The sequence below is a fragment of the Somniosus microcephalus genome, chromosome 2 (assembly GCF_052327205.1).
Source record: "Somniosus microcephalus isolate GS21.2 chromosome 2, FLI_Smic_1.0, whole genome shotgun sequence".
NCBI classification, from domain to species: domain Eukaryota; kingdom Metazoa; phylum Chordata; class Chondrichthyes; order Squaliformes; family Somniosidae; genus Somniosus; species Somniosus microcephalus.
The window spans coordinates 231,871,365-231,895,549 of NC_140988.1; the positions used below are offsets into that span (position 1 = coordinate 231,871,365).

At 47.8% G+C, this 24,185-nt stretch overlaps 1 protein-coding gene across 1 annotated transcript in view; it reads right to left on the minus strand.

Annotated features, from left to right (window-relative positions):
• The window catches only part of scfd2 (sec1 family domain containing 2), a 461,156-nt gene that overhangs the window by 360,227 nt on the left and 76,744 nt on the right, over positions 1-24,185 (minus strand). Inside the window, exon 3 of the mRNA XM_085969951.1 lies at positions 11,354-11,529. Within this exon, the coding sequence (XP_085826077.1) occupies positions 11,354-11,529 (176 nt within the window). The remainder of the gene's footprint in view (positions 1-11,353; positions 11,530-24,185) is intronic.

A 24,185-nucleotide genomic window follows, 5' to 3' on the forward strand; every position in this document is an offset into this window, starting at 1 on the left:
GAAGCTCCACACCATCCAGGACAAAGCAGCCTGCTTGATTGGCACCCCATCCACCACCTGAAACATTCACTCCCTCCATCCCCGGTGCACTGCGGCTGTAGTGCATACCATCTAGAAGATGCATTACGGCAACTCGCCAAGGCTTCTTCGACAGCACCTCCCAAACCCGTGACCTTTACCACCTAGAAGGACAAGGGTAGCGAGTGTAAGGGAACACCATCACCTGCAAGTTCCCCTCCAAGTCACACACCATCCTGACTTAGAAATATATCGCCGTACCTTCATCGTTGCTGGGTCAAAATCCTGGAACTCCCTCCCGAACAGCACTGTGGGAGTACCTTCACCACACGGACTGCAGCGGTTCAAGGCGGCGGCTCACCACCACCTTCTCAAGGGCAATTAGGGATGGGCAATAAATGCTGGCCTTACCAGCAACACCCACATCCCAGGAACGAATAAAACCCCCCACTAATTTTGTCTCCTCCAAGAACTCTAATCAGATTAGTGAGGCAGGAACTCTGTTTCCTAAAGCCATGCTAGGATACTCTAATAATTGTCGACTTCTCCATGTGTTCACACATCAAATCCTAAAAATGCCTTCAGTTTCTTCTCTACAACTGATGTCAAACTAACAAGTTATTATTTCCAGGCTTCCATTTCTTCCACAATGTGCTGATGAACAAATGTGCTCTGCCATGATGGTTGATTGTAGGTTTACAACTGCAGTTTCTGTTTTTACACCATTTTCTTGAACCAACATCTGGTCATCAGAAAAACAACTAGTACCATTCTCTCTGGTATTTATGAGTGGTATCGGCAGAGAATTCGTAGCACGTTAACTGCTTCTTGATTTGCCAGTAGGAAAAAGTGTGTTACACAACCAGAGGGAAGGAGGTCAAAGAAAGAGAAATGTTAAGGGAAAGAGGAGAAAATAAATACTGTAAAATTCACTATGTTTGATCTTAACCAAGAGGCCAAGAAATGATCAGTAAAATCTTATGTAAATGTAAAATAAATAGGGTTTCAGTTGTAGAATTGTGGCACAACGGGTTGTCCACTGAGCCACAAAGTGGTAGGATTCAGGATGACACTATGAATCTTGGCGGTATAATCAATGGGAAGTGCCAACCGGAGACTAGGCACTTTCCTAGAGTTAAAAGGACAATCAGAGCAAGAGTCAACCCAATTCCTCACACAGCTCAGAGCCTTTTCCGTCAGAACCAAATCGGCATCTGACTGCTAAAAAAAAGAAAAAACATTCCCCACTTTGTACAAAAACTTGCAAGAATAACTGTTTAACAATAGTTTTACCTCAACAAAATTCTTACTAGGGTGACACTGGTGAAGACTCAGTACGAACAATTAAAAAATTAAATGCTGATTTACACGTGAAAAAGAATTCACAATAATACATTTGCCATTGGCCCTCAGCTTTTCCCTTACAATGTACTGGACAGGATTGGCTCTCAATTGCTTCTATCGCTGTACCTAATCTTAAGGCACTGTGAGACTGATCATATTGACGGACCAACACTGAAACACAATTTAAAATATAAACAATCTAAACAATATAATCTAAAGAGACACGAATGAAAATTAGTTGTAATCTTTTTACGAGTACATTAATTAGCATTAAATGCAATTTGAATACCTTTGTACATCGCATGCAAAAAAATTGAAATCAAATATTGATACAGAAAAGTGAGATCTTTTCACTGATCTGCAATCGGTACTGTAAATTAATGCTCAAAATGCATTTGTTTTAACCATTTGAAGTTCCTCCAGCTGAGTGAAGATGAAGATCTGTTCAGACAAGTGATGTGCATGTTTAGGTCATCCTGCAGGTCAGTAGTATTCATTTAATCAATCACAACCTCATTCTTCTAAAACAGTTCAAAAATACTCCAATCCCATGGTGTATTTACTGTTATACACTATGGCATTAGTTATGTGCCTCACAAATCATAATCATAACAGGAAGAGGGGCCAGAACAGGTACATGGTAGAGCAGAAAGGATTAAGCACCCTCTCAACTCCCAAAAATACCGTGAGTATTTTCCAATACTCAAAGATGGCTGGGGTGGAGAAGTATGTTGGGGAAAATAAGCAAAAACAGAACTAAGGCTAAGGTGTTGAGATACCGCGGCAAACATGGGAGTCGAGACCAGAGTTGATGGAACACAACTGCTTTAATTTACATCATGGCAAAAAACAAGTGCTTAAAAAACCCGCGCAACCACTTAAATACTCCCCAGACAGGAAGTGCTCCCGGCAGCCTGTCCCTGCGGGAAACAAGCTGCCGGAGGAAAGGGCCCACGGCTGGGGGCGGCTGCTGCCGGCAGTGCGCCTGCGTAAACTGTCCGTGCCGCCGTGAGCGGATTATGTCCAATGGTGGCATGTCGCCACAGAGCTCCCCCCAGAATCCGCTTAGGAGGAGTGGACGAGTTGTGACGGTGATCTAATGGTTCTGCCGGAGCGGCTCTGAGTGGCCGCCGGTCTAGTTGGTGGGGCCGGGCGGTTCGCCGCCGGCTGTGCTAGCTTGCTGGCGGGACGGCCTCTAGTTGGAGGTCGGGCCACGGGGACCTGTTCCCCTGGTTCTATGTATGCTGGTTTGAGTCGGTCGATGGAGACCGTTTCGACCCTGTCGCCGAGTCGCAGCTTGAAGACCTTGTCCCCGGTTTGTAGTACCTCGTACGGTCCGTCGTACGGGGGTCGCAGGGGTCCGCAGTGTGCGTCGTGTTGCACGAAGACAAAGCGTGACTGCTGTAAGTTTGGCAGGACATAAGGTGCGAGTTCGCCGTGTCGGTTGACCGGAAGTGGGGCGAACTGTTGAGCGGAAAAGAGTCGAGCCGCTGCTGTTCAGCCGACCAAGGCGTGGTAGCCTCCGGAAGGAATTCGCCTGGTACGCGCAGCGGTTGTCCATAGACTAACTCCGCTGCTGAGGACTGGAGATCTTCCTTGACCGCGGTGCGTAGGCCTAGTAGCACCCACGGTAGGCAGTCAGTCCAGGTACTGTCCTGCAGGCTGGCGCGGAGTGAGGCCTTGAGTGACCTGTGGAAGCGTTCACACAGCCCATTGGCCTGCGGGTGGTACGCCGTGGTTCGGTGGAGCGTCACCCCGAGGTTGCGTGCTGTGGCCATCCAGAGTTCGGAGGTGAACTGGGCGCCTCTGTCGGAGGTTATGTCAGCCGGTACGCCGAACCTCGCGACCCAGGTGTTAACGAACGCCCTGGCAATGTCGGCTGTGGTGGTGGAGGTCAGCGGCACTGCCTCAGGCCAGCGTGTGTAGCGGTCGACCATCGTGAGAAGATAAGTTTGGCCTTGCGATGGCGGCAGAGGACCGACGATGTCGACGTGTACGTGGTCGAAGCGGCGGCTGGGTACCTCGAAGTCTCCCAGGGGTGCTTTTCTGTGCAGCTGCACCTTAGCCCGTTGGCAGGCGAGGCAGGAGTTGGCCCAAGTCCGAACATCTTTGCTGAGGCCGCGCCAGACGAAGCGCTGGGAGAGGAGTTTAACGGATGCGCGGGAACCCGGATGGGAGAGCCTGTGGAGCGCGTCGAAGATGCGGCGGCGCCAGGTTGCAGGGACGACCGGCCTGGGTTGGCCGAGTGAGACGTCGCAAGTGACTGCTGTGGCTTCGGGCCCATGCGCGACCTTGGCTAGGCGTAGCCCTGGCAGGCTGGTAGCCGCCGAGAGGAGGTCTGGGTCCGTGAGCTGGGCTGCTGCTAGTTGCGCGTAGTCGACCGCTAGGTGATTCGCGCAGATGGCAGGACGGGAAAGGCAGTCGGCGACAACGTTGTCTCTACCGGAGATGTGCTGGATGTTCGTGGTAAACTCGGACACGGCCGCGAGCTGGCGTTGCTGCCTAGCGGACCAGGGGTCGGTGTTCTTGGCCATCGCGTATGTGAGCGGCTTGTGGTCCACGTACGCGGTAAAGGGGTGGCCCTCCAGGAGGAACCTGAAATGGCGGACCGACAGGTGGAGCGCGAGGAGCTCGCGGTCGAAAGTAGAGTATTTGACCTCCGGGGGGCGCAGTTGGCGGCTGTAGAAGGCAAGTGGCTGCCACGCGCCATTGACCCACTGCTCGAACACGGCTCCGACCACATGGTCGGAGGCGTCGGTGGTGAGCGCGACCCGTGCATCAGCCCTCGGGTGCGCGAGCAGGGTGGCGTCGGCGAGCGCGTTTTTGGTGGCATCGAAGGCGGCTGACGTGTCAGCGGTCCAGGCTACGGCCATCTTGCCGGATTTACCTCGGAGGGAATCGTATAGGGGCTTCATGAGGGCTGCAGCTCTGGGGGATGAACCTGTTGTAAAAGTTCACCATCCCGAGGAACTCCTGGAGGCCCTTGATGGTTTTAGGGCGGGGGAATTGCTGGACGGCCTGCACCTTGTTGGGCAGGGGGACGGGCCCAACAGGAGTGATGTGGTGGCCGAGAAAATCGATCTCGGCTAGGCCAAATTGGCACTTCGCCGGGCTGAGGATAAGCCCGTGTTGGGCTAAGCGCCCGAACAGGATGCGAAGGTGTTCGAGGTGTTCCTGTTTGGAGGAGCTGGCCACGAGAATGTCGTCTAGATAGACGAATAGAAAGTTCAGGTCCCGGAGGAGAGAGTCCATAAGGCGCTGAAAAGCCTGGGCTGCATTCTTGAGGCCAAAGGGCATCCTCAGGTACGCGAACAGGCCGAATGGGGTGATGACGGCCGTTTTGGGGATGTCCGCGGGGTGTACGGGGACTTGGTGGTAACCGCGCACCAGGTCGACCTTGGAAAAGGCGGTTCGTCCGGCCAATCGGGCCGAGAAGTCCTGGATGTGCGGCACCGGGTATCGGTCGGGGGTGGTGGCATCGTTGAGGCGGCGGTAGTCCCCGCAGGGGCGCCAGCCTCCACCGGGCTTGGAGGCGATGTGGAGGGCCGAGGCCCAAGGGCTGCTGGAGCGGCGGATGATGCCGAGTTGCTCCATGGTGGTGAACTCGGCCCGCGCGATTTCCAGCTTGGCCGGGTCGAGTCTGCGGGCGTGGGCAGCGACCGGGGGGCCGGTGGTGGGGATATAATGTTCCACACCGTGTTTGGCGGCTTTGGCCGAAAAGGTCGGGTTAGTGAGGGCGGGAAACTCGGCTAGTAGTGCCGAGTAGTCGTCCGTGGCTCTGACGAGGCAGTAGGTCGTCAGGCCGGCCGAACGGGCCGGGGTGACTGCGCCAGGGATGGGGGCCATAGTGTTGTTGTCGACGAGGCAGTGCCTCGGAATGTCGACAAGGAGGCCGTGGGCGCGTAGGAAGTCGGCGCCGATGAGTGGACAGAGGACCTTGGCTGTGAGGAACTCCCAGCGGTAGCGGCGGCCTGCGAGGTCGAGCGTGACCATGCGGGTGCCGTATGTGCGGATATCAGAGCCATTGGCTGCAGCCAGTGTAACACCCCGTGCACCGCGTTGGATTTCAAGGGCGGAGGCGGGGGTGATGCTGTGCTGGGCTCCTGTGTCGCACAGGAATCGGCGGTTGGTGCTGTCGTCGGTGACATAGAGTAGGGGCCCCTTTTGCCCCGCGGCCACCGTGGGGGCCGGTGCGGGGAGGGGTTTGAAAGTGCACGGTGACGTGCAGTGTTGGGCCCTAGTGCCAAAACGGGTGTGGTAGTAGCAGTGACCTGGAGTGGAAGGGCGGTCGGGCCTAGTGAGCCGGGGGGACCGCGTGGTTGTTGCCGTGAGGTCGGGCGCGACGTCGCGGGCGGTCTGCGTGGAGAGCAGCCGGTCGGCCTTTTCGGCTATCTCGTTCAGGTCCATGGAGCCAGACTCCACAATGAGCGGGCGGATGCTGGCGGGGAGCTGCCAAATGAAAAGCGTGCGAAAGAGGGCGCCGGGTTTTTTGTCGTCCGAGAGGGACAGCATGTGGGAAAGCAGGTCTGATGGTTAAGCATCACCAAGGCCTGGGAGGTCGAGGAGTTGGCAGTTGCGCTGGAAAGAGGACGCCTGAAATTTTTTTAAGGAGCACGGCCTTCAGATGTTCGTACTTGCCTTCCTCTGGTGGATCCTGCAGCGCTGCCCAAACCTTAGGGACTGTGGCGCAGGTGAGAGAGGCGACGAGGTAGTCGTACTTCGTGGCGTCGACTGTAATGCTTCTCAGCCGGAATCTGGACTCGGCTTGAACGAACCAGGCCTCGGCCAGGTTCTCCCAAAAGTCCGGTAGTTTAACCGTGACTGCGTTTGTATCCGCCATGCTAGCTTAGGATTCGTCCTGAGCGTCGGGGTCACCAGTGTTGAGATACCGCGGCAAACGTGGGAGTCGAGACCAGAGTTGATGGAACACAACTGCTTTAATTTACATCATGGCAAAAAACAAGTGCTTAAAAAACCCGCGCAAACACTTAAATACTCCCCAGACAGGAAGTGCTCCCGACAGCCTGTCCCTGTGGGAAACAAGCTGCTGGAGGAAAAGGCCCACGGCTGGGGGCGGCTGCTGCCGGCAGTGCGCCTGCGTAAACTGTCGGTGCCGCCGTGAGCGGATTATGTCCAATGGTGGCATGTCGCCACAAAGGCACAGAAATTAATATCGCTGCTCAGCACTTAGCATATAGATTACAGTCCAAATTTAGATTATATGTTAAAGCTTTTACAATCTTCAAAAATTTTTTACAGGCTTTGCATGTGGTGCCTGAAAGGGAGTCATTTCTTGGAGTACAAACTAGAGTGGCATCCCTTGCAGCACATCCATTCCATAGTAACAAAATCGCTTTAGAAATTGGTCAATTTAGGGTATTTTCCCCTATTGCAACATCCACCTCCTTAATATTTAACACTCAAAGATGATTAGAGGATTGGGAAAACAAGCTAAGCATAATCCCAGAAGCAGTTTCCAAGAGATCATAAACATTGTTCCTGGTGTTATGGAATGGATGCACGACAAAGAAATCTCCTTGGCCTACAGCACTACCATATCTGGCCCACTTATACCTCAGGAAATGGTTGGATACAGGATTTCACTGAGAAGCCTTCCAAAGCTTTAAACAGAAAAATACTAGAAAGGTACTTTATGGATAAATACAGATACTTTAATGGAACAAGAATTCTATGAGTTATTATTGGTGAACTAAAATTCTGAATCATAAGTGACCTTGATTATTTGCACTCCCATTATTTGTGAGAATCAAGGATAATAGGAGGTGAGGCCAGATCAGAAATGGAGCTGGTGTCGGGGCCTACTTTTACTGTTGCATTGCATCGACTTTTCTATTCAGCTAACTGAAAATAGAAAGCGTTATTACAACATTTTGTTGAATATTTTATCTTGACCCATAATCAGTTAAAGAAAAGCACGTGGCTGAAAACGTGAATGTTTGCACTATTGACAATGAGTTGCCTTTAACAATATGGGGGTAATTACAGTTAAATATATTACAAACTGGATGAATGAAAAAAGTTTAAAATATTGAATGCAGTGAAACCTGTGCTGTTTACCAGTTTTTATTACCTACCAATGATCCCCTCCCTCTATTATGCGAATATGACAGTATTTGCTTTTTCTGCAATAACTAGTAATTTTTTTTTTTTTTCTTTTTTTTTTAAATACACAAGAACACATTTTTTAGCCTAACCCTCCACTTATACACGGGCCTATGGCAATAGCATTGAAATGGTTAATCTAATACAGCAAAGCAAATGAGAAAGAAAGCAGTGTTCCTCAAATATGTATATTCATGCATTTAGTAAAATGTTAGTGTTGAAACTGACCTCTAAGGAGGAAAAAAAAGGCTAAATGAGTACTTTAATTCTTAGGTTGAAGCTCGATATACTGAAAGCTAAAAAAAAAGTACAATGGACTTTTGTTTATAGAACACCCCGTGTTATCAGTCAATTTTCTTCCCTCTCTAATCTCCATGCACTTGTAGCACAAGCTGTCAGTCACTATAAAATGTCAGCTTTGATATGCTTTTAGGCAGGTTTCTAAAAGCACTCAAGTCTTTACCATCTCACTTCATCTTCCTTGTAATTTTACTGGATAATATCCAACTCACTGGTTAATCAATAAAAACATGGGAAAGCAATACTGACTGAACAATCAAAATCATAATACAGTATTCAGAGTATCTTACATCCAAGCTGTTTTGCTCCACCTATTCCTGCTTGGACTTGGTTGCGCGTCATGCAGGTAGATCTTGGGCCATAAAAAAATCCATTCCTACATACTTGTCTTTAAATACTACTATTTTAAGTCTAAACGCAAGTTCCTTCTGTGAGACAGAAGCAAGAACTGGAAGGGAATTACAGAAAGAGCAAGACAAAGGACTGGGAGTTTATTTCAAGTGGCAGCAAATGAAAACTAAACATTTTATTTTGAATTTCTAAGTCACCAAAACGTTATTAAATTCTTGAACCTATATTCGAAACCCACTTTTAGCAATAGTTTTTCCACATTTTAGGTCCCTTGTGACACTTACCATTCCACGGCCAGTTTAACAGTAAGAGAATCTGCTCCCAGATTTTGTTTACAATGCTGCTCTGTGACTGACTATTAGATTGCGCCCAAGATTGGACCAGGCATTACGTAGACACAGGCCATTCAGCCAGTCAAAACTGTGCCATTGCTTTTCTCCACAACAGCCGCCTAGCCTAATCCCACTCTCCTGCTTCCTCTCTATACACTTACATTTTTCTCTTTGTCCATTTCCTTTTTAAAGGATTAATGGATTCTGCTTGTGGCAGATAATTCCACATTGTAATCACTCTTGGTGTAGTTTTTTTTTAAACCAGTGTTCACTGTAATTCCTTGCATTTAACTGAAGTCTGTGCCCTCTCATCTCATCAACCAATATAAATCATACGGCACTATTTAAAATGACCTGCTCGATTTGTCTCTGTGGCAAAGTATATGGCTCTGAACATACTTAATACTACATTTCCTTTATACCTTGCCTTACGATATTGAAATGTCCCAAAGCACTTACGTAATGAATTACTGTTGTAGCATAATATTCATTATATAGACAAATGCAGCAGCCATTCTTCGCCAACAATGTTCCATAAACCGCATTGAGATGAATACCAGCTAATCTCTTTTTGGTGTTATTGGTTGAGGGTTGAATGCTGGAGGGGTTGTTCATTGAATTAAATGCCTCTATCTCTCAGATTGACTTCACAAAGGCAACACTATATTTCAAAGGGTTTTATGGGTACAAGGATTGGACACTTTTGACATACTAGTTAGGTGCGGTTTTGACCTGGCCACAATAGACTTGGAGGCAAGATGCAACTCCATAGGTAAGGACTTAAGTAATTCTCAGAAAAACTGGAACTGGTATGGATCGTGTGGCTACTCCCTTTCCGAGAAATGTTCGTCCATCTTTTCTTCGCAAGATCTGTAAAGAAAGCCTTTCAAAGCAACTCAATTGATGGGTTTGTATACCTTCTCATGAACTGGTTCAAAGCTGCTGTGTCATTTGGAAAGACTCGTAACAACTCACTGTTACTGCTTGTTGCAGTAAATAATTGGAACAGGGATTAAATTTATTAGGTAGTCCAGTCAGCTTGAACATGTCTGATACCGATTATCTTCCGGTGAAATGGGCAAGTACTGTAAATCTATGTGTAATCTCATGACAAAAAAAAGTCAGCTGCTTGCCCAGGGCAAGGTATCCCAAATTACTTTGTGCACACTTGTAGCTTCAACTCAAAAGAAGTGAGTTTGCAATGAGAACTGACTTTTGCTTTGGGCAGGAGGAAAGGTACCTGGAGTAGCTCTAATTGTAAGAAGGACCTCAGATTGACATTTAATCTGAAATAGGGCACCTTCAATAATCTGGCACTGAACTGCAATTTAGAGCCAAATTATGTGCTCAAGTCTTGGTGTGGAGCTTGAATATACAAACTTCAGACCCAAAGGTAATCCTTTCCTTCTAATGACACTCCATGATACGGTTTTCAGCAGCAGCATCAAATAGCCCTTGCAGGATTTGTACAGAAATGTAACTTAAGATTTAAAACAGAAAATAGAAAATTAATACATCAGTTGTTTGACAATAGATTGTGCACCATCTAAAATGTTAATTTAATAAACCCTAAAAATGTAAATGCATGTATTTTTCCATCTCTGGTCCTGGAATTATTTGCAAATGGAGGCAGGGCTCCAAGCTTTTGCCAGGGAGTCACGTCATTCTGGGACGTAGACGCGCTGTGATAGCCCTCAGGGTCCTGCCGTAGTGAGAGGAAGCAGGTAAACAGAGTTGTCAGGAAAAAAGATTTTTCTTCTCTTCTAAATGTTTGGTGCTATTGCTGGGGGTGTGCATAACTGCCCTCCGAGCACTAACACAGGCCCCTTAATTATTCTTCCTCTGCTGACCTTTGAATGCTGGGTGTCGGGACCTAAAGGGTAACTCCAGCAACTACTGTTCAGTTGGTGCAATCAGTTGGAAAATATGGCAGAGGCAACAGTTTCTTCATTTTCCACCTGAGCAGGTGCATTTTAGGCTGCTGGGTTGGGTGGGGGCATTGGTGGGGAAAAGAAGAGAAAAGTCCAGGAGTCCAACCCAAGCAAATTTGTGCCCATGCCCTCTCGAGTTCAGTTATAAAGTTGGCTGTAGGGGAGAGGATTGTGCAGAAAAATCTAGTCCAAAATGTAGAATTAGATACAAAGTATTTTAAATGCTACCTTGGTGAAACTGTTTCTACCAATTATTATCAGCTACAATATTGGTACCCATAAAGTAATTCCTTCATTGGAAACCCAAGGCAATCAATTTATTCCTCCCCTCTTCAGTGGTCAGCCAACATACACAGAAAATCTTCCTTTATTTTGCATTTCATTAAGACATGATACTGCCACTTAATCAAAACTACACACTATAAGCCTTTCACTTTCTCTTCCGCACTCATATTATCACATCAAAATTAAATTGCTCGAGCAGAAATGGCCCAGTGCCTGTGGATAACTGTGGGCTTGATCACTTGATCTAAATTGGAGACCAATACACTATTTGCACACCATATCATGGAGTAGGTTTCAACTCTTCCCACCAATTTTCTCTCCTAACCTCCTGAAGGCACTGGCTCCTTGCTGGGTGTCCATTATACATGTGGGAGGACTGACAGTTAATGACCGTAGTCCAATTCAATCCTCACCTGACTCATGCATCTCCAGCAGGGGTTGCTGGATAGTGATCATAAGTGTGGAGCCTGAACTAAATAGTTCCCTGCCTAAGCTGAGACACTGAACCAGTTGTAATACCCCTACTGCCATCCAGCTGAGATCAATTGTCTAAGCACAGGTAGAGGAAGAGAGGAATAAAGTGAACATAAAGTATATGCCAGATTCAACTCTTAAGAATAATTCCATTGTGCATGAAATGTTGAAAAATGAAAGTAAATAATACCAAACCTGCAACAGCAGCCTTTCAAAAGCAAGGAAGTTGTCCCATTTTGAGTAGCATGTATGCCCCAAAGTCTGCACTGTCGCCATGGTAAGTTGCAAGAGCCCACAGTGATTCTCCAAAGCTTTCACATTGCTTTTAAATAACTGGACATACGAGTTGAGCTGTTCAGGTGTGACTCTACCTGTAGAAAGAAAAGGATGCATGAAAGCGATTACAGGTACATTTAGAATCAAGAAGATACAGCTGGATCATCTTTACTCAGTCGACCTCCTTTGAGCTGATGACTTAAAAAAATAAAATCAGGTTCTGACGCAGGGTCCCAGACCTGAAACGTTAACTCTGTTTCTCTCTCCACAGATGCTGCCTGACCTGCTGAGTGTTTCGAGCACTTTGTTATTATTGAAAAGAAAGCTGCTTTATTTGCAGTTGTCAATGTCCTATGATGTGCAATACCTAAGCTTAAAAGCTAGTCTACCATTTGCACCACCTTGATTCCATAACCCTCACAGTTAATTTTGGTAAGTTTTATTAGTAATATTTTTATTCAAAGAAAACAAAAAGGGAAATATTTCAATTTCAGAGAATTTATGATTAAGATTACATTTGAACAATGGTTTCTTATGATGTGGCAAGTTCAAAAAAAAATATATAGCCTATTAAGTATTTTAGGATGTCCTGAGGATGTGAATTGTTTTGTAGGCAAATAGGGTAGTCAATTTATGCACAGCAAGATGTCACATAGAATAACGAGATAAATGGTTAATTAATCTGCATTCTTTTTTGGTGGAAGGATGATTGTTTGCCAGGACACTGGGAGAACTCCCCTGCTCTTCTTCAAATAGTGTCGTGGGATCTTTAACATCCACCTTAAAACAGGCAACTGAAAGATGACAACTTCAACAATGCAGCACTCACTCAGCACAGCACATCATGGTGTGGGTGAGGGTTAGAAAGAGAGATAGAGTTGAAAAGCTCCAAATACCCGATGGGCCTTCAATAACCACAAAACTAGAAGTTATAGACTTAAACAAGTTGGCTTTTAATCACGAAGATCAGAGCTAACATCTCAACACGCCGACTGGTTCACAGGAATGAGTCATACAGATCCTGGGATCTTTATGTAAGAGAAGTCAGGGGCGGAGCCAAGAGCCAAGACCTGGAACCTCCCAGGTTAGTCGGGAAAGAGGAAGTGAAACTATACACAGTGGGGGAGGGTAATATACATGAGTGCAAAACGAATACAGGATCAAGACAAACAGATTTCATTACATTCACCCCTTCTATAGATTTAGTCTATCGGGGTGATGTTTCTTAAAAGTTGGTATTAGTGAGTCTGTCAGGAGGTTTTGCAGTTCTCAGTGATCGGCGCAAAGCCGGTTGGGGTGCCTCTGGGGGAGTGGATTCTGGTTCCTCCGCTGTCCGGGCCTCCGCAGTGTCTTCCAGGTTATCTGCAGTGTCCTCCAGGTTAAAGTTGGGTATTGATACCTCTGGGCGTCCTGTCTCTTTGTAGTGTAGGTCTTCATCGGGTAGTCTCCCATCGTTCTCTCCGCTCCCCAAGGGAGCGAGGTCTTTTATGGAAACAGTGTCCTCTCGTCCATCAGAATATTCGATATAGGCGTACTGAGGGTTTGCATGGAGGAGCTGTACCTTTTCCACAAGGGGGTCTGTTTTATGGCCTCTCACGTGCTTCCGCAATAGTACTGTCCCCGGAGACGTCAGCCACGTGGGTAGAGATATGCCCGAGGTGGATTTCCGGGGGAAAACTAACATCTTTTCATGAGGGGTAGCGTTAGTGGCAGTACATAACAGAGACCTTATGGAGTGGAGCACGTCTGGGAGGACTTCCTCCAGCGGGAGGTCGGAAGGCCTTTTGACTTTAAGGCTAACGTGACAGCCTTCCAAACAGTAGCATTCTCCCTTTCCATTTGCCCATTACCCCGGGGGTTGTAGCTAGTGGTTCTGCTAGTGGCTATCCCCTTCAAGAGCAAGAACTGGCGCAGCTAGTCACTCATGAATGACATCCCCCTATCGCTGTGTATGTAGTTCGGCATGCCAAACATGCAGAATAGATTACAGAGACACTTGATGACCGTGGCACTGGTCATGTCTGGGCAGGGAATGGCGAAGGGGAAGCGGGAATATTCATCGATGATATTGAGGAAGTATACGTTACGGTCGGCAGAGTGAAGGGGTCCCTTGAAGTCCAGACTTAGGCGCTCGAATGGCCGTGTGGCTTTGATAAGGTGTGCACGGTCAGGCCTGTAGAAACGAGGCTTGCATTCCGCACAGATGCAGCAAGCTCTGGTCATTGCCCTGACCTCCTCGATGGAGTGGGGCAGATTGCGGGACTTTATAAAATGGTATAGTCGGGTGACCCCTGGGTGACAGAGGTCGTTGTGGAGACCCTGTAATTTGTCCGTATGAATGCTGGCACACATTCCCCGCGATAGGGCGTCTGGGGGTTCATTAAGGGCTCCCGGCCTGTACATAATATCATAGTCGAACGTGGATAGTTCGATCCTCCACCTGAGTATTTTGTCATTCTTGATTTTCCCCCTTTGTTTGTTATTAAACATGAAAGCCACCGACCGCTGGTCGGTGAGCAGGGTGAAACGTTTGCCGGCTAGGTAGTGTCTCCAGTGCCGCACTGCCTCCACTATAGCCTGTGCCCCCTTCTCGACAGAAGAGTGCCTGATTTCAGGTCCCTGAAGGGTTCGGGAGAAGAAGGCCACAGGTCTCCCAGCCTGATTGAGGGTCGCAGCTAAGGCAAAGTCTGACGCATCACTTTCGACTTGAAAGGGAATGCATTCATCCACTGCACACACTGCAGCCCTTTCAATGTCCTGTTTAATACTGGTGAAAGCCTCCCGAGCTTCAGCTGATAGTGGGAAGGACGTCGATTTAATGAGGGGTCGGGCCTTATCAGAGTAATTGGGCACCCATTGGGCATAATATGAAAAAAATCCCAGGCACCTTTTTAAAGCTTTGGGATTGTGTGGCAGGGGCAGTTCCTTTAGGGGGCGTAATCGGTCAGGGTCCGGTCCAATTACCCCATCTTCCACCACACAGCCGAGGATACAGAGACGGGTTGTGTTGAAGACACATTTGTCTTTGTTGTAGGTTAGATTCAGCTTTAGGGCAGTTTTTAAAAATCTCGCAAGATTTAGATCGTGGTCTTGCTGGTTGTGCCCGCAGATAGTGACATTGTCCAGATAGGAGTAGGTAGCTTGTAGTTTATTCTCGTCAACCATGCGGTCCATCTCACGTTGGAAGACCGAGACCCCATTTGTTACCCCGAAGGGCACTCTGAGAAAATGGTAGAGGCGCCCCTTCGCCTCGAAGGCGGTCCTCCATTCTAATGGGGAGCTGGTGATACGCGGATTTGAGGTCAATAGTCGAGAAGACTCGGTATTGCGCAATCTGGTTGACCATTTCTGATATGCGGGGTAAAGGGTAGGCGTCCAGCTGGGTATAAATATTAACAGTCTGGCTGTAGTCAATTACCATCCGTTTCTTTTCGCTATTTTTAACTATGACTACTTGGGCACGCCACAGGCTGGTACTGCATTCAATAATGCCTTACCGCAGGAGTCTGTCCACTTCCGCCTTGATAAAGTGTCTGTCTTCCAGACGGTACCGTCTACTTTTGGTCGCTGTGGGCCTACAGTTCGGAGCGAGATTAGCGAATAAAGAGGGCGGGCTGATTTTTAAGGTTGATAGGCCACAGACTGTGAGTGGCAGCTGGGACCCGCCATATGCTAGCGTGATACTTTCATGGTGGCACTGGAAGTCCAGGCCCAAGATTACATTAACAGAGAGTTCTGGCATCACGAGGAGTTTAAAATCCTTGTAGTCCGTGCCTTTTACAGTCAGTGTTACCACACAGTAGCCCAAAATGTCCGAAGTGTGGGGCTTAGCAGCCATAGCAATTCTGCTCCGTGTAGGGGTTACCGTTAATGAGTGCCGCCGTACCAGGCTAGGGTGGATAAAACTCTCGGTACTCCCACAGTCAATTAAACATTTCGTAAAATTCCCGTTTACCTGTATGTCCCTCATGGGTTTTGTCAACGGGTGTGGCCTGGATTGATCCACCGTGATCGAAGCCACTGTTGGGCCCTGGGCGGCCGTTGAGTCGGGAAAAGATGGCGGATCCCAAGATGGCGGCCCGCACGAGGCGGTGATGGAGTTGGAAATCGGATTCCCCCTGCAGACTTTGCTAAAATGCCCCTTTTTCTTACATTTGAAGCATGTAGCGTCCTTCGCTGGGCATCATTGTCTGGGGTGCTTGGCCTGACCGCAGAAGTAGCATTTCGGGCCTCGAGACATTGCCGCTGTAGTAGGACTCCTGGGTGAACTTGTGTGGGGACTCCGGCGGCATAGAGCTGGTCTGAGACCTGGATGGGGAAGATGGCTGATTCCAAGATGGCGGCCCCTTCGGCGTGCATGAGGCGGTGAGGGCCGCATGGCCGGAAGAATAAGAGTCAGAGTTTTTCTGGGCCACATCCAGCGATCGCGCAGTGGCCACTGCCTTTTTTAAGTCCAGGACCTCCTTCTCCAGCAGTCTCTGCCGGATATAATTCGATTTGAGGCCCGTGATGAAGGAATCGTGGACCAATTCGTCAGAGGACACGTTGGCCGTCACGGCCTTGCAGTTACAGTCCCGGACCAGGTCCTTCAGGCCCAGTAAGAAATCATCCATTGATTCCTCTGGTCGCTGCCTGCGTGTCGCCAGCAGATGTCTGGCGTACACTTCGTTTACCGGCCTCTGGTATTGGGCCTTCAGGATAGTGATGGCCTCCGTGTAAGAGGTGGCGTCCCGGATGGACGAATAAATCCGATAACTTACGCGAGTAGTCAGTAGACTCAGTTTATCTACCTCGCGAGCGGATGAGGCCCCCGCGAAGAGTTCGAAGCATTTGAGCCAGTGTCCAAATTGATTTGATGCTTCAGCAGAATGTGGATCCAAGTCCAGACGCTCTGGTTTTCGGAGTCGATCCATCCTAGTATTCTTTAGTGATTAAAATTGATGGGCCTTCAATAACCACAAAACTAGAAGTTATAGACTTAAACAAGTTGGCTTTTAATCATGAAGATCAGAGCTAACATCTCAACACGCCGACTGGTTCACAGGAATGAGTCATACAGATCCTGGGATCTTTATGTAAGAGAAGTCGGGGCGGAGCCAAGAGCCAAGACCTGGAACCTCCCAGGTTAGTCAGGAAAGAGGAAGTGAAACAATACACAGTGGGGGAGGGTAATATACATGAGTACAAAACGAATACAGGATCAAGACAAACAGATTTCATTATGTTATTTGAATCATTATTGAATTTGCAGGATTGCCCTCATTTATTCTTAATTGACATGTATCCTAAAGCAGTCACAATTGCTGTGCTTTGTAGCACAATCTGGTTCAATCATTGCCCCAGTTTATTCCCAACCTAATAGAAATGTTATACCAATGTGCACAAGCATAGATTGTGAATTAATTTAGATGCAGAATTTCCTACAGTGGTAGGAGGAAGGACACTGGTGCCTGCAGTTCCCATGCACCTGCTGCCCTTGTCCTTCTAGGCAGAGAAGGTCGCGGGTTTGGGAGGTGCTGCCGAAGAATTTGTCTGGAGCTCAGTGTCACGACTTTAGTGCAAGTGTGTTGCCGTACTCCGAAAAACAAACCACAGTTCCCTCACTGTCAGCTGCGGTTCGAAGTGTATAGCCCGGCTTACTTCATTCATGCCGGCAGGGATTTATTTGTGTGGGCCTTTTTATGAGCTGCCACAAGATTCACCGGCTCTGCTTCAACGTGGCAGCTAATGGGGAATAGCGGGGTGGAGGGGGGGGGCGTGCAGTGCCGAGAGGTCCCACCCTCCTGAAACCGGCTGCCGCAGTGTGAAGGCACCTTAAGGGCAATCCTTGAGCAGGACGCTGCTTTGGGGGTTGAAAAACGTTTGTAACAGAACCAGCCCCTGGAATCTCCCTCTAGGTAAATATTGAACCATGGAACCTCAACTATTATAGCTAATTCAGTATCTCAATCTGTTAAAATGAAAGGCATATGGTATTGAGATAGAGGATCAGCCATGATCATATTGAATGGTGGAGCAGGCTCGAAGGGCCAAATGGCCTACTCCTGCTCCTATTTTTCTAAGTTTCAAAATGGAGCTTTGAAAGATAAAATATTTGGAAATGTAAAATGCTAGTATTAATAAAATAAAGTGATGTATTGAGGCATCTTGCTGTGCTCTGTGGGCAAAGTGATAGGTAATTCCTGTGTGCATCGTTTATAATATTTAAATATACAATTAGTGTGAAGCTATTCGTCAAAGGATCGTCAAATGTGGAACCTCCCAAAAAAGCCGACAACCCAAAGTTGTCCTTAAACTTATGTATCCAAAATATTTCTGAGCAGAACTGCCCTCATTCAAGGTATGTGCATGCTCAGGTGTGCAGCATTTTACAGCAATCTGGATTCAGGTTTATTTTTTGTTTAAATTTAAATACAGAAACAATAAGGAAGGTAAAACTAAGGAAGCGTTCACATGACTATTACTGAAATCTCAGGATAGTTCTTAGCTCAGTTGGTAGGTTTGTTTTTCTCCACTAAGGATTTTGACTCTTGCAGTTCCATGGCCACTAGTAGCCTTGCGGATCCTTGCTCAAATCAGAATTTTTCATCAGTGTTGGCAAGCTATTCAAACAGAGGACAGCCCAGTCAAACATGATCCCACCCTCACGAGACATGCACACTTTCCAGTAGGAGTCAAGGATCATGACTACAAACCTCCACCAATTTTCCCCTTTAAACTAGTCCAAGAGCACTGCAGTCCATTGGGGGAGCAGTGCACTGCCCACAATAAACTTCTCTTTCTGAATACAACTTCATTCCACGTGCAATGCAGGCTTATTCAAATGCTTCAACTAAAGTATACTTTGCGCAGTTCAGTGGCATTACAAACCAGCAAGCAACTCTGCACACTTACGATGGCCTTCAAGTCAGTGGTTTACAAATTCAACGAGCAACAATTCAATACGAGACCTGCTACTGACCAACAAAGTGAACAAGTGACCATAAGGTAGAAGGTTTGGCGCAATAATAATACAATTATTATGTTTATAGTTTGAATAGATTTTTTTTTTTTTTTAATGTAATGAATGAAGGTGCTGGACTGGAGAAGAGTAAATTTTAGGGGAATGAAAAAAAAAAGAGTCCCAGCCTTAATTAACTGGACAAACAGGTTGGGAGATAAAATACCAGACCAGCGATGGGAAGTAATTAAAGCGCAAGTTGTTGAGGTTTTGATTAAAAACATGAGTAATGGTATTAGGCCCAAGGTTATGGATGAATAAGGAGATTAGGTCAAAATTAAAGTCTAAAGAAATAGGCATGCAATAAAGTTAATGCAAGTAATACAGAAGAAAACCAGGAATAATACCAAAAACATTGAAGGGAACCAAGAAGGATTAGGAGGACTAAGAGTATGAAAGCAGACTGGCAGTTAAAGAGAAATAGCAAAAACATTTTATAACACATCAGAAGCATGAGGATAATCAAATTAGGAGTGAGCACCAAGGGACAAAGGCGGCAATATTATATTAAACTAAGAGAATAAAAGAATGACAGGATGTTTAAAGAAATGTTGTCTCTATTTACAGAGGAGGGGAAGGATAGATTACAGGAGTAACCTCCACATTCAACAATCCCTCCTGGCTCCTAAACTGGATATCCATTGGCCACCTACACAAAATTGCCCTCATGTGATTCCACTTTGATCCATCACCTCTCAAGTCCTTTTAATCATTTCAAACAGCTCAATTAAATCACCTCTCAACCTTCTAAACTCAAGGGAACACAAACCAAGTTTATGCAACCTGCCCTCATAACTTAACCCTTTAAGCCCTAGTATCATTCTGGTGAATCTGCACTGTACCCCCGCCAAGGCCAATGTAACTTTCCTGACGTTCAGTGCCCAAGATGGGGTCTGGAGATAAAGGCCAATATTCCATGAGTCTTTTTGATTACTTTTTGTACCTGTGCACTAGTTTTCAGTTAATTGCCTGTTTGACAGCAAGTCGTGGATGACTCAAAAGTTGCCTCTAACTGATCATCAAGACCAAAGCCGTGATTACCAGCCACCATCTTAAATTCTGCTAATTTCATACCACAGGCTGAACCAGACCATGCAAAACCATGACATTCTGTTTGACCCAAAGCTGAGCTTCAAACACCACATCTTATACATTGCAGAGACTGCTTACTTGCACCTCAGCAACACTGCTCACCATTGCAGAAACCCTTAGCCAAGCTTTTAACCACCTCCAGACTCAATTTCTCCAATGTTGTCCTTGCTCTCTTGTACTCCATAAAATCCAGCTTGTCCAAACTCAGGAACCTGTATCATGTTCTGCACTAAATTCTGCTCGTGTATCACTCGTCCTTGCTCACCTCCCTTGGCACCCTGTCCACCAACGCACTGAATGCAAGATACGCATTCCCTCCTTCGAATCCCTCCACAGCCTCACCCTGCCAATTTCTAGAAGCTCCTCCAGCCTTTGATCCCTCGTTTGATCATCTGACTCTGGATTTTTGTCACAAATCCTCTGTTTGCCCCACTATTGTTGTCAGAGTCTTCAGCTGCGTTAATTCTAATCTCCAGATTTTTTCCACTTCTCATCTTTCTCTCTTCATCTTTACAAACCTTCCCAAAATGAATCTATTTGGCCAAGCTTTGGTTCACCTCTCCCAACTCTGTTGTATCTTTTAGCAATTTCATTTATTTTTCTCTCACCCCGCTGAAGTAACTGGGAATGTTTTCTACCATACAAGTGCTACACAAATGCAAGTTGTTTCTCTACCAAAGGAAAACAGAGGATCAACTAATAGACACCAATATTAAAAAAAACAGCATTAAAAGGATTAATGGGATTCAGAATTTTTCATAAGCAGATATTAAAAGAAAGACTTGCATTTATATAGCGCCTTTCACGATCACTGGACGTTTCAAAGCACTTTACAGGTAATGAAGTACTTTTTGGAGTGTGGTCACTATTGTAATGTAGGAAACGCGGCAGCCAAGTGCTGGGTCCCCAACTCTTCACAATCTATATTAACGATTTGGAGGAGGGGACCGAGTGTAACATATCAAAGTTTGCAGATGATACTAAGATGGGAGGGAAAGTAGTGAGTGAGGAGGACATAAAAAACCTGCAAGGGGACAGACAGGCTAAGTAAGTGGGCAGAGATTTGGCAGATGGAATACAATACTGGAAAGTGTGAGGTTATGCACTTTGGCAGGAAAAATCATAGAGCAAGTTATTATCTTAATGGCAAGAAACTGGAAAGTACTGAAGTACAAAGGGACCTGGGGGTCCTGGTGCACGAAACTCAAAAGGTTAGTATGCAGGTGCAGCAAGTGATTAAGAAGGCCAATGGAATGTTGGCTTTCATTGCTAGGGGGATAGAATATAAAAATAGGGAGGTATTGCTTCAGTTGTACAAGGTATTGGTGAGACCGCACCTGGAATACTGCATACAGTTTTGGTGTCCATACTTCAGAAAGGACATACTTGCTCTCGAGTCAGTACAAAGAAGGTTCACTCGGTTAATCCCGGGGATGAGGGGATGGACATATGAGGAGAGGTTGAGTAGATTGGGACTCTACTCATTGGAGTTCAGAAGAATGAGAGGCGATCTTATTGAAACATATAAGATTGTGAAGGGGTTGGATCGGGTGGATGCGGGGAGGATGTTCCCGATGATGGGTGAAACTAGAACTAGGGGGCATAGTCTTAGAATAAGGGGCTGCTCTTTCAAAACTGAGATGAGGAGGAACTACTTCACTCAGAGGGTGGTAGGTCCATGGAATATGCTGCCCCAAAAAGCTGTAGAAGCTACATCATTACATAAATTTAAAACAGAAATAGACAGTTTCCTAGAAGTAAAGGGAATTAAGGGTTACGGGGAGCGGGCAGGAATTTGGACATGAGTCTAGGTTCGGATCGGACATGGCCCTGTGGGTAGCGGAGCGGGCCCAGGGGCCGTGTAGCCTGATCCTGCTCCTATTTCGTGTGTCTAATTCTGTTAGATTCAGGAGATGGTTCTGTGATAGTGGATTGGCGGTTAGGATCAGATCAGCCATGATCTTATTGAATGGCGGAGCAGGCTCGAGGGGCCGATTGGCCGACTCCTGCACCTATTTCTTATGTTCTTATTTGCGCTCAGCAAGCTCCCACAAACAGCAATGTGAGAATGACCAGAAAATCTGTTTTAGTGATTTTGATTGAGGGATGAATATAGGCCAGGACACCTGGGAGAACTCCCCTGCTCTTCTTCGAAATAATGCCATAGAATCTTTTACCCGAGAGCAGACGATGTCTTGGTTTAATGTCTCATCCGAAAGACAACACTTCCCTCAGTAGTGTACTTGAGTGTCAGCCTGGAGTGGGACTTGAACCCACAACCTTCTGACTCGGTGGCGGGGGTGCTACAAACTGAGCCGCAGCTGACATATTTTACTGAAGAGTTAAATCAAGCAACTATAAACCAGTTAGCCTCACATCAGTCGTAGGTTAAATCGGTGGAGGCCATAATTTTGGATGAAAGTGATCACTTCAAAAGTACAGGCAAAAAGAATTTAGGGGCAATTCATGCTTGAGCCTTGGTTAGACACCATCTCATGTACTGTGTTCAGTTTTGGGCACCAAACCTCAGAAAAGATATAAAGGCTTTGGAAGGAGTACAGTGCCGATTCACCAGAATGATAATAGGGCATAAAGGGATAAATTATGAGGTCAGGTTTGTATTCCCTTGAGTTTAGTAGGTTGAGGCGTGATCAAATCAAGGTGTTTAAAATGATTAAGGGATTCGATAAAGTAGGTACAGAGAAACTATTTCCTCTGGTGGGGAATCCAGAACAAAGAGCCATAATATTAAAACTAGAGCTAAGCCATTTAGGAGTGAAATCAGGGAGCACTTTTTCCACACAAATAGCAGTAGAAATCTGGACCATTCCCCAAAAAAGGCTGTGGATTCTGGGATCCATTGAAATTTTCAAGACAGAGATCAATAGATTTCTGGTGGGTAAGGGTGTCAAGGGGTATGGAGCAAAGGCAGGTAAATGGAGTTCAGGTACAGATCAGCCATGATCCAATAGAATGGGAGAACAGGCTTAAGTAGCTGAATGAATCATTCCTACTCCTATCAATAATTTTAAATTGAATTTTCAAATAAATTAACGAAAGATAGAGAAACAAAATCCACTGGATCTGATATAGTTGTATGGGAAAAAGCATTTCATTTAGTGACATACAAGATGCTTGTTCCAAAGATTAAATGCACATGGCATGATAGAGGAATAGTTGAAGGACAGAAAGCAAACAGTCGGAATAAATTGATACTTCTTTAATTAGCAAGAAGCAACTAGTGGCATGACCCAGGGGTCTGTGTTGTGACCCATCATTGTCCATATACAAAAATAATCTGGCCATGGTCATATAGGAAATATGACCAAAATTTGCTGATGATACCAAATCTAGGGCATGAGCAGGAGAACACAAACAGGCTGGTGGAGTGAGCAAATACGTCGCAATTGCAGTTAAACGTTTATATGAATACTAGCTAGAGTGCCCGGCGGTGCCGAGGCTTTTTCGAGGGCATGTTGTTGTCGGAAGAGAGCGCGCGACCGGGGGGGAAAGAGAGTGAGCGACCGGGGGGGGGGGGGGGGGGGGAGAGAAGAGAGAGCGCGACCGGGGGGGGGAAGAGAAGAGAGAGCGCGACCGGGGGGGGAGGAGAGAGCGCGACCGGGGGGGGGGGGGGGGGGGGGAGAAGAGAGAGCGCGAACGGGGGGGAAGAGAGAGCGCGACCGGGGGGGGGGGGGGGGGAGAAGAGAGAGCGCGACCGGGGGGGGGGGGGGGGGGGGGGGGGGAGAAGAGAGAGCGCGACCGGGGGGGGAGAAGAGCGCGCGACCGGGGGGGGAGAAGAGAGAGCGCGACCGGGGGGGGAGAAGAGAGAGCGCGACCGGGGGGGGAGAAGAGAGAGCGCGACCGGGGGGGGAGAAGAGAGAGCGCGACCGGGGGGGGAGAAGAGAGAGCGCGACCGGGGGGGGAGAAGAGAGAGCGCGACCGGGGGGGGGAGAAGAGAGAGCGCGACCGGGGGGGGGAGAAGAGAGAGCGCGACCGGGGGGGGAGAAGAGAGAGCGCGACCGGGGGGGGGGGGGGGAGAAGAGAGAGCGCGACCGGGGGGGGGAGAAGAGAGAGCGCGACCGGGGGGGGGAGAAGAGAGAGCGCGACCGGGGGGGGGAGAAGAGAGAGCGCGACCGGGGGGGGGAGAAGAGAGAGCGCGACCGGGGGGGGAGAGAAGAGAACGCGAGACCGGGGGGGGAGAAGAGAGAGCGCGACCGGGGGGGGAGAAGAGAGAGCGCGACCGGGGGGGGGAGAAGAGAGAGCGCGACCGGGGGGGGGGGGAGAAGAGAGCGCGCGACCGGGGGGGGAGAAGAGAGAGCGCGACCGGGGGGGGGAGAAGAGAGAGCGCGACCGGGGGGGGGGGGGGAGAAGAGAGAGCGCGACCGGGGGCGGAGAAGAGAGAGCGCGACCGGGGGGGGAAGAAGAGACACGGCGACCGGGGCGGAGAAGAGAGCGCGCGACTGGGGGGAGAAGAGAGCGCGCGACTGGGGGGAGAAGAGAGCGCGCGACTGGGGGGAGAAGAGAGCGCGCGACTGGGGGGAGAAGAGAGCGCGCGACTGGGGGGAGAAGAGAGCGCGCGACTGGGGGGAGAAGAGAGCGCGCGACTGGGGGGAGAAGAGAGCGCGCGACTGGGGGGAGAAGAGAGCGCGCGACTGGGGG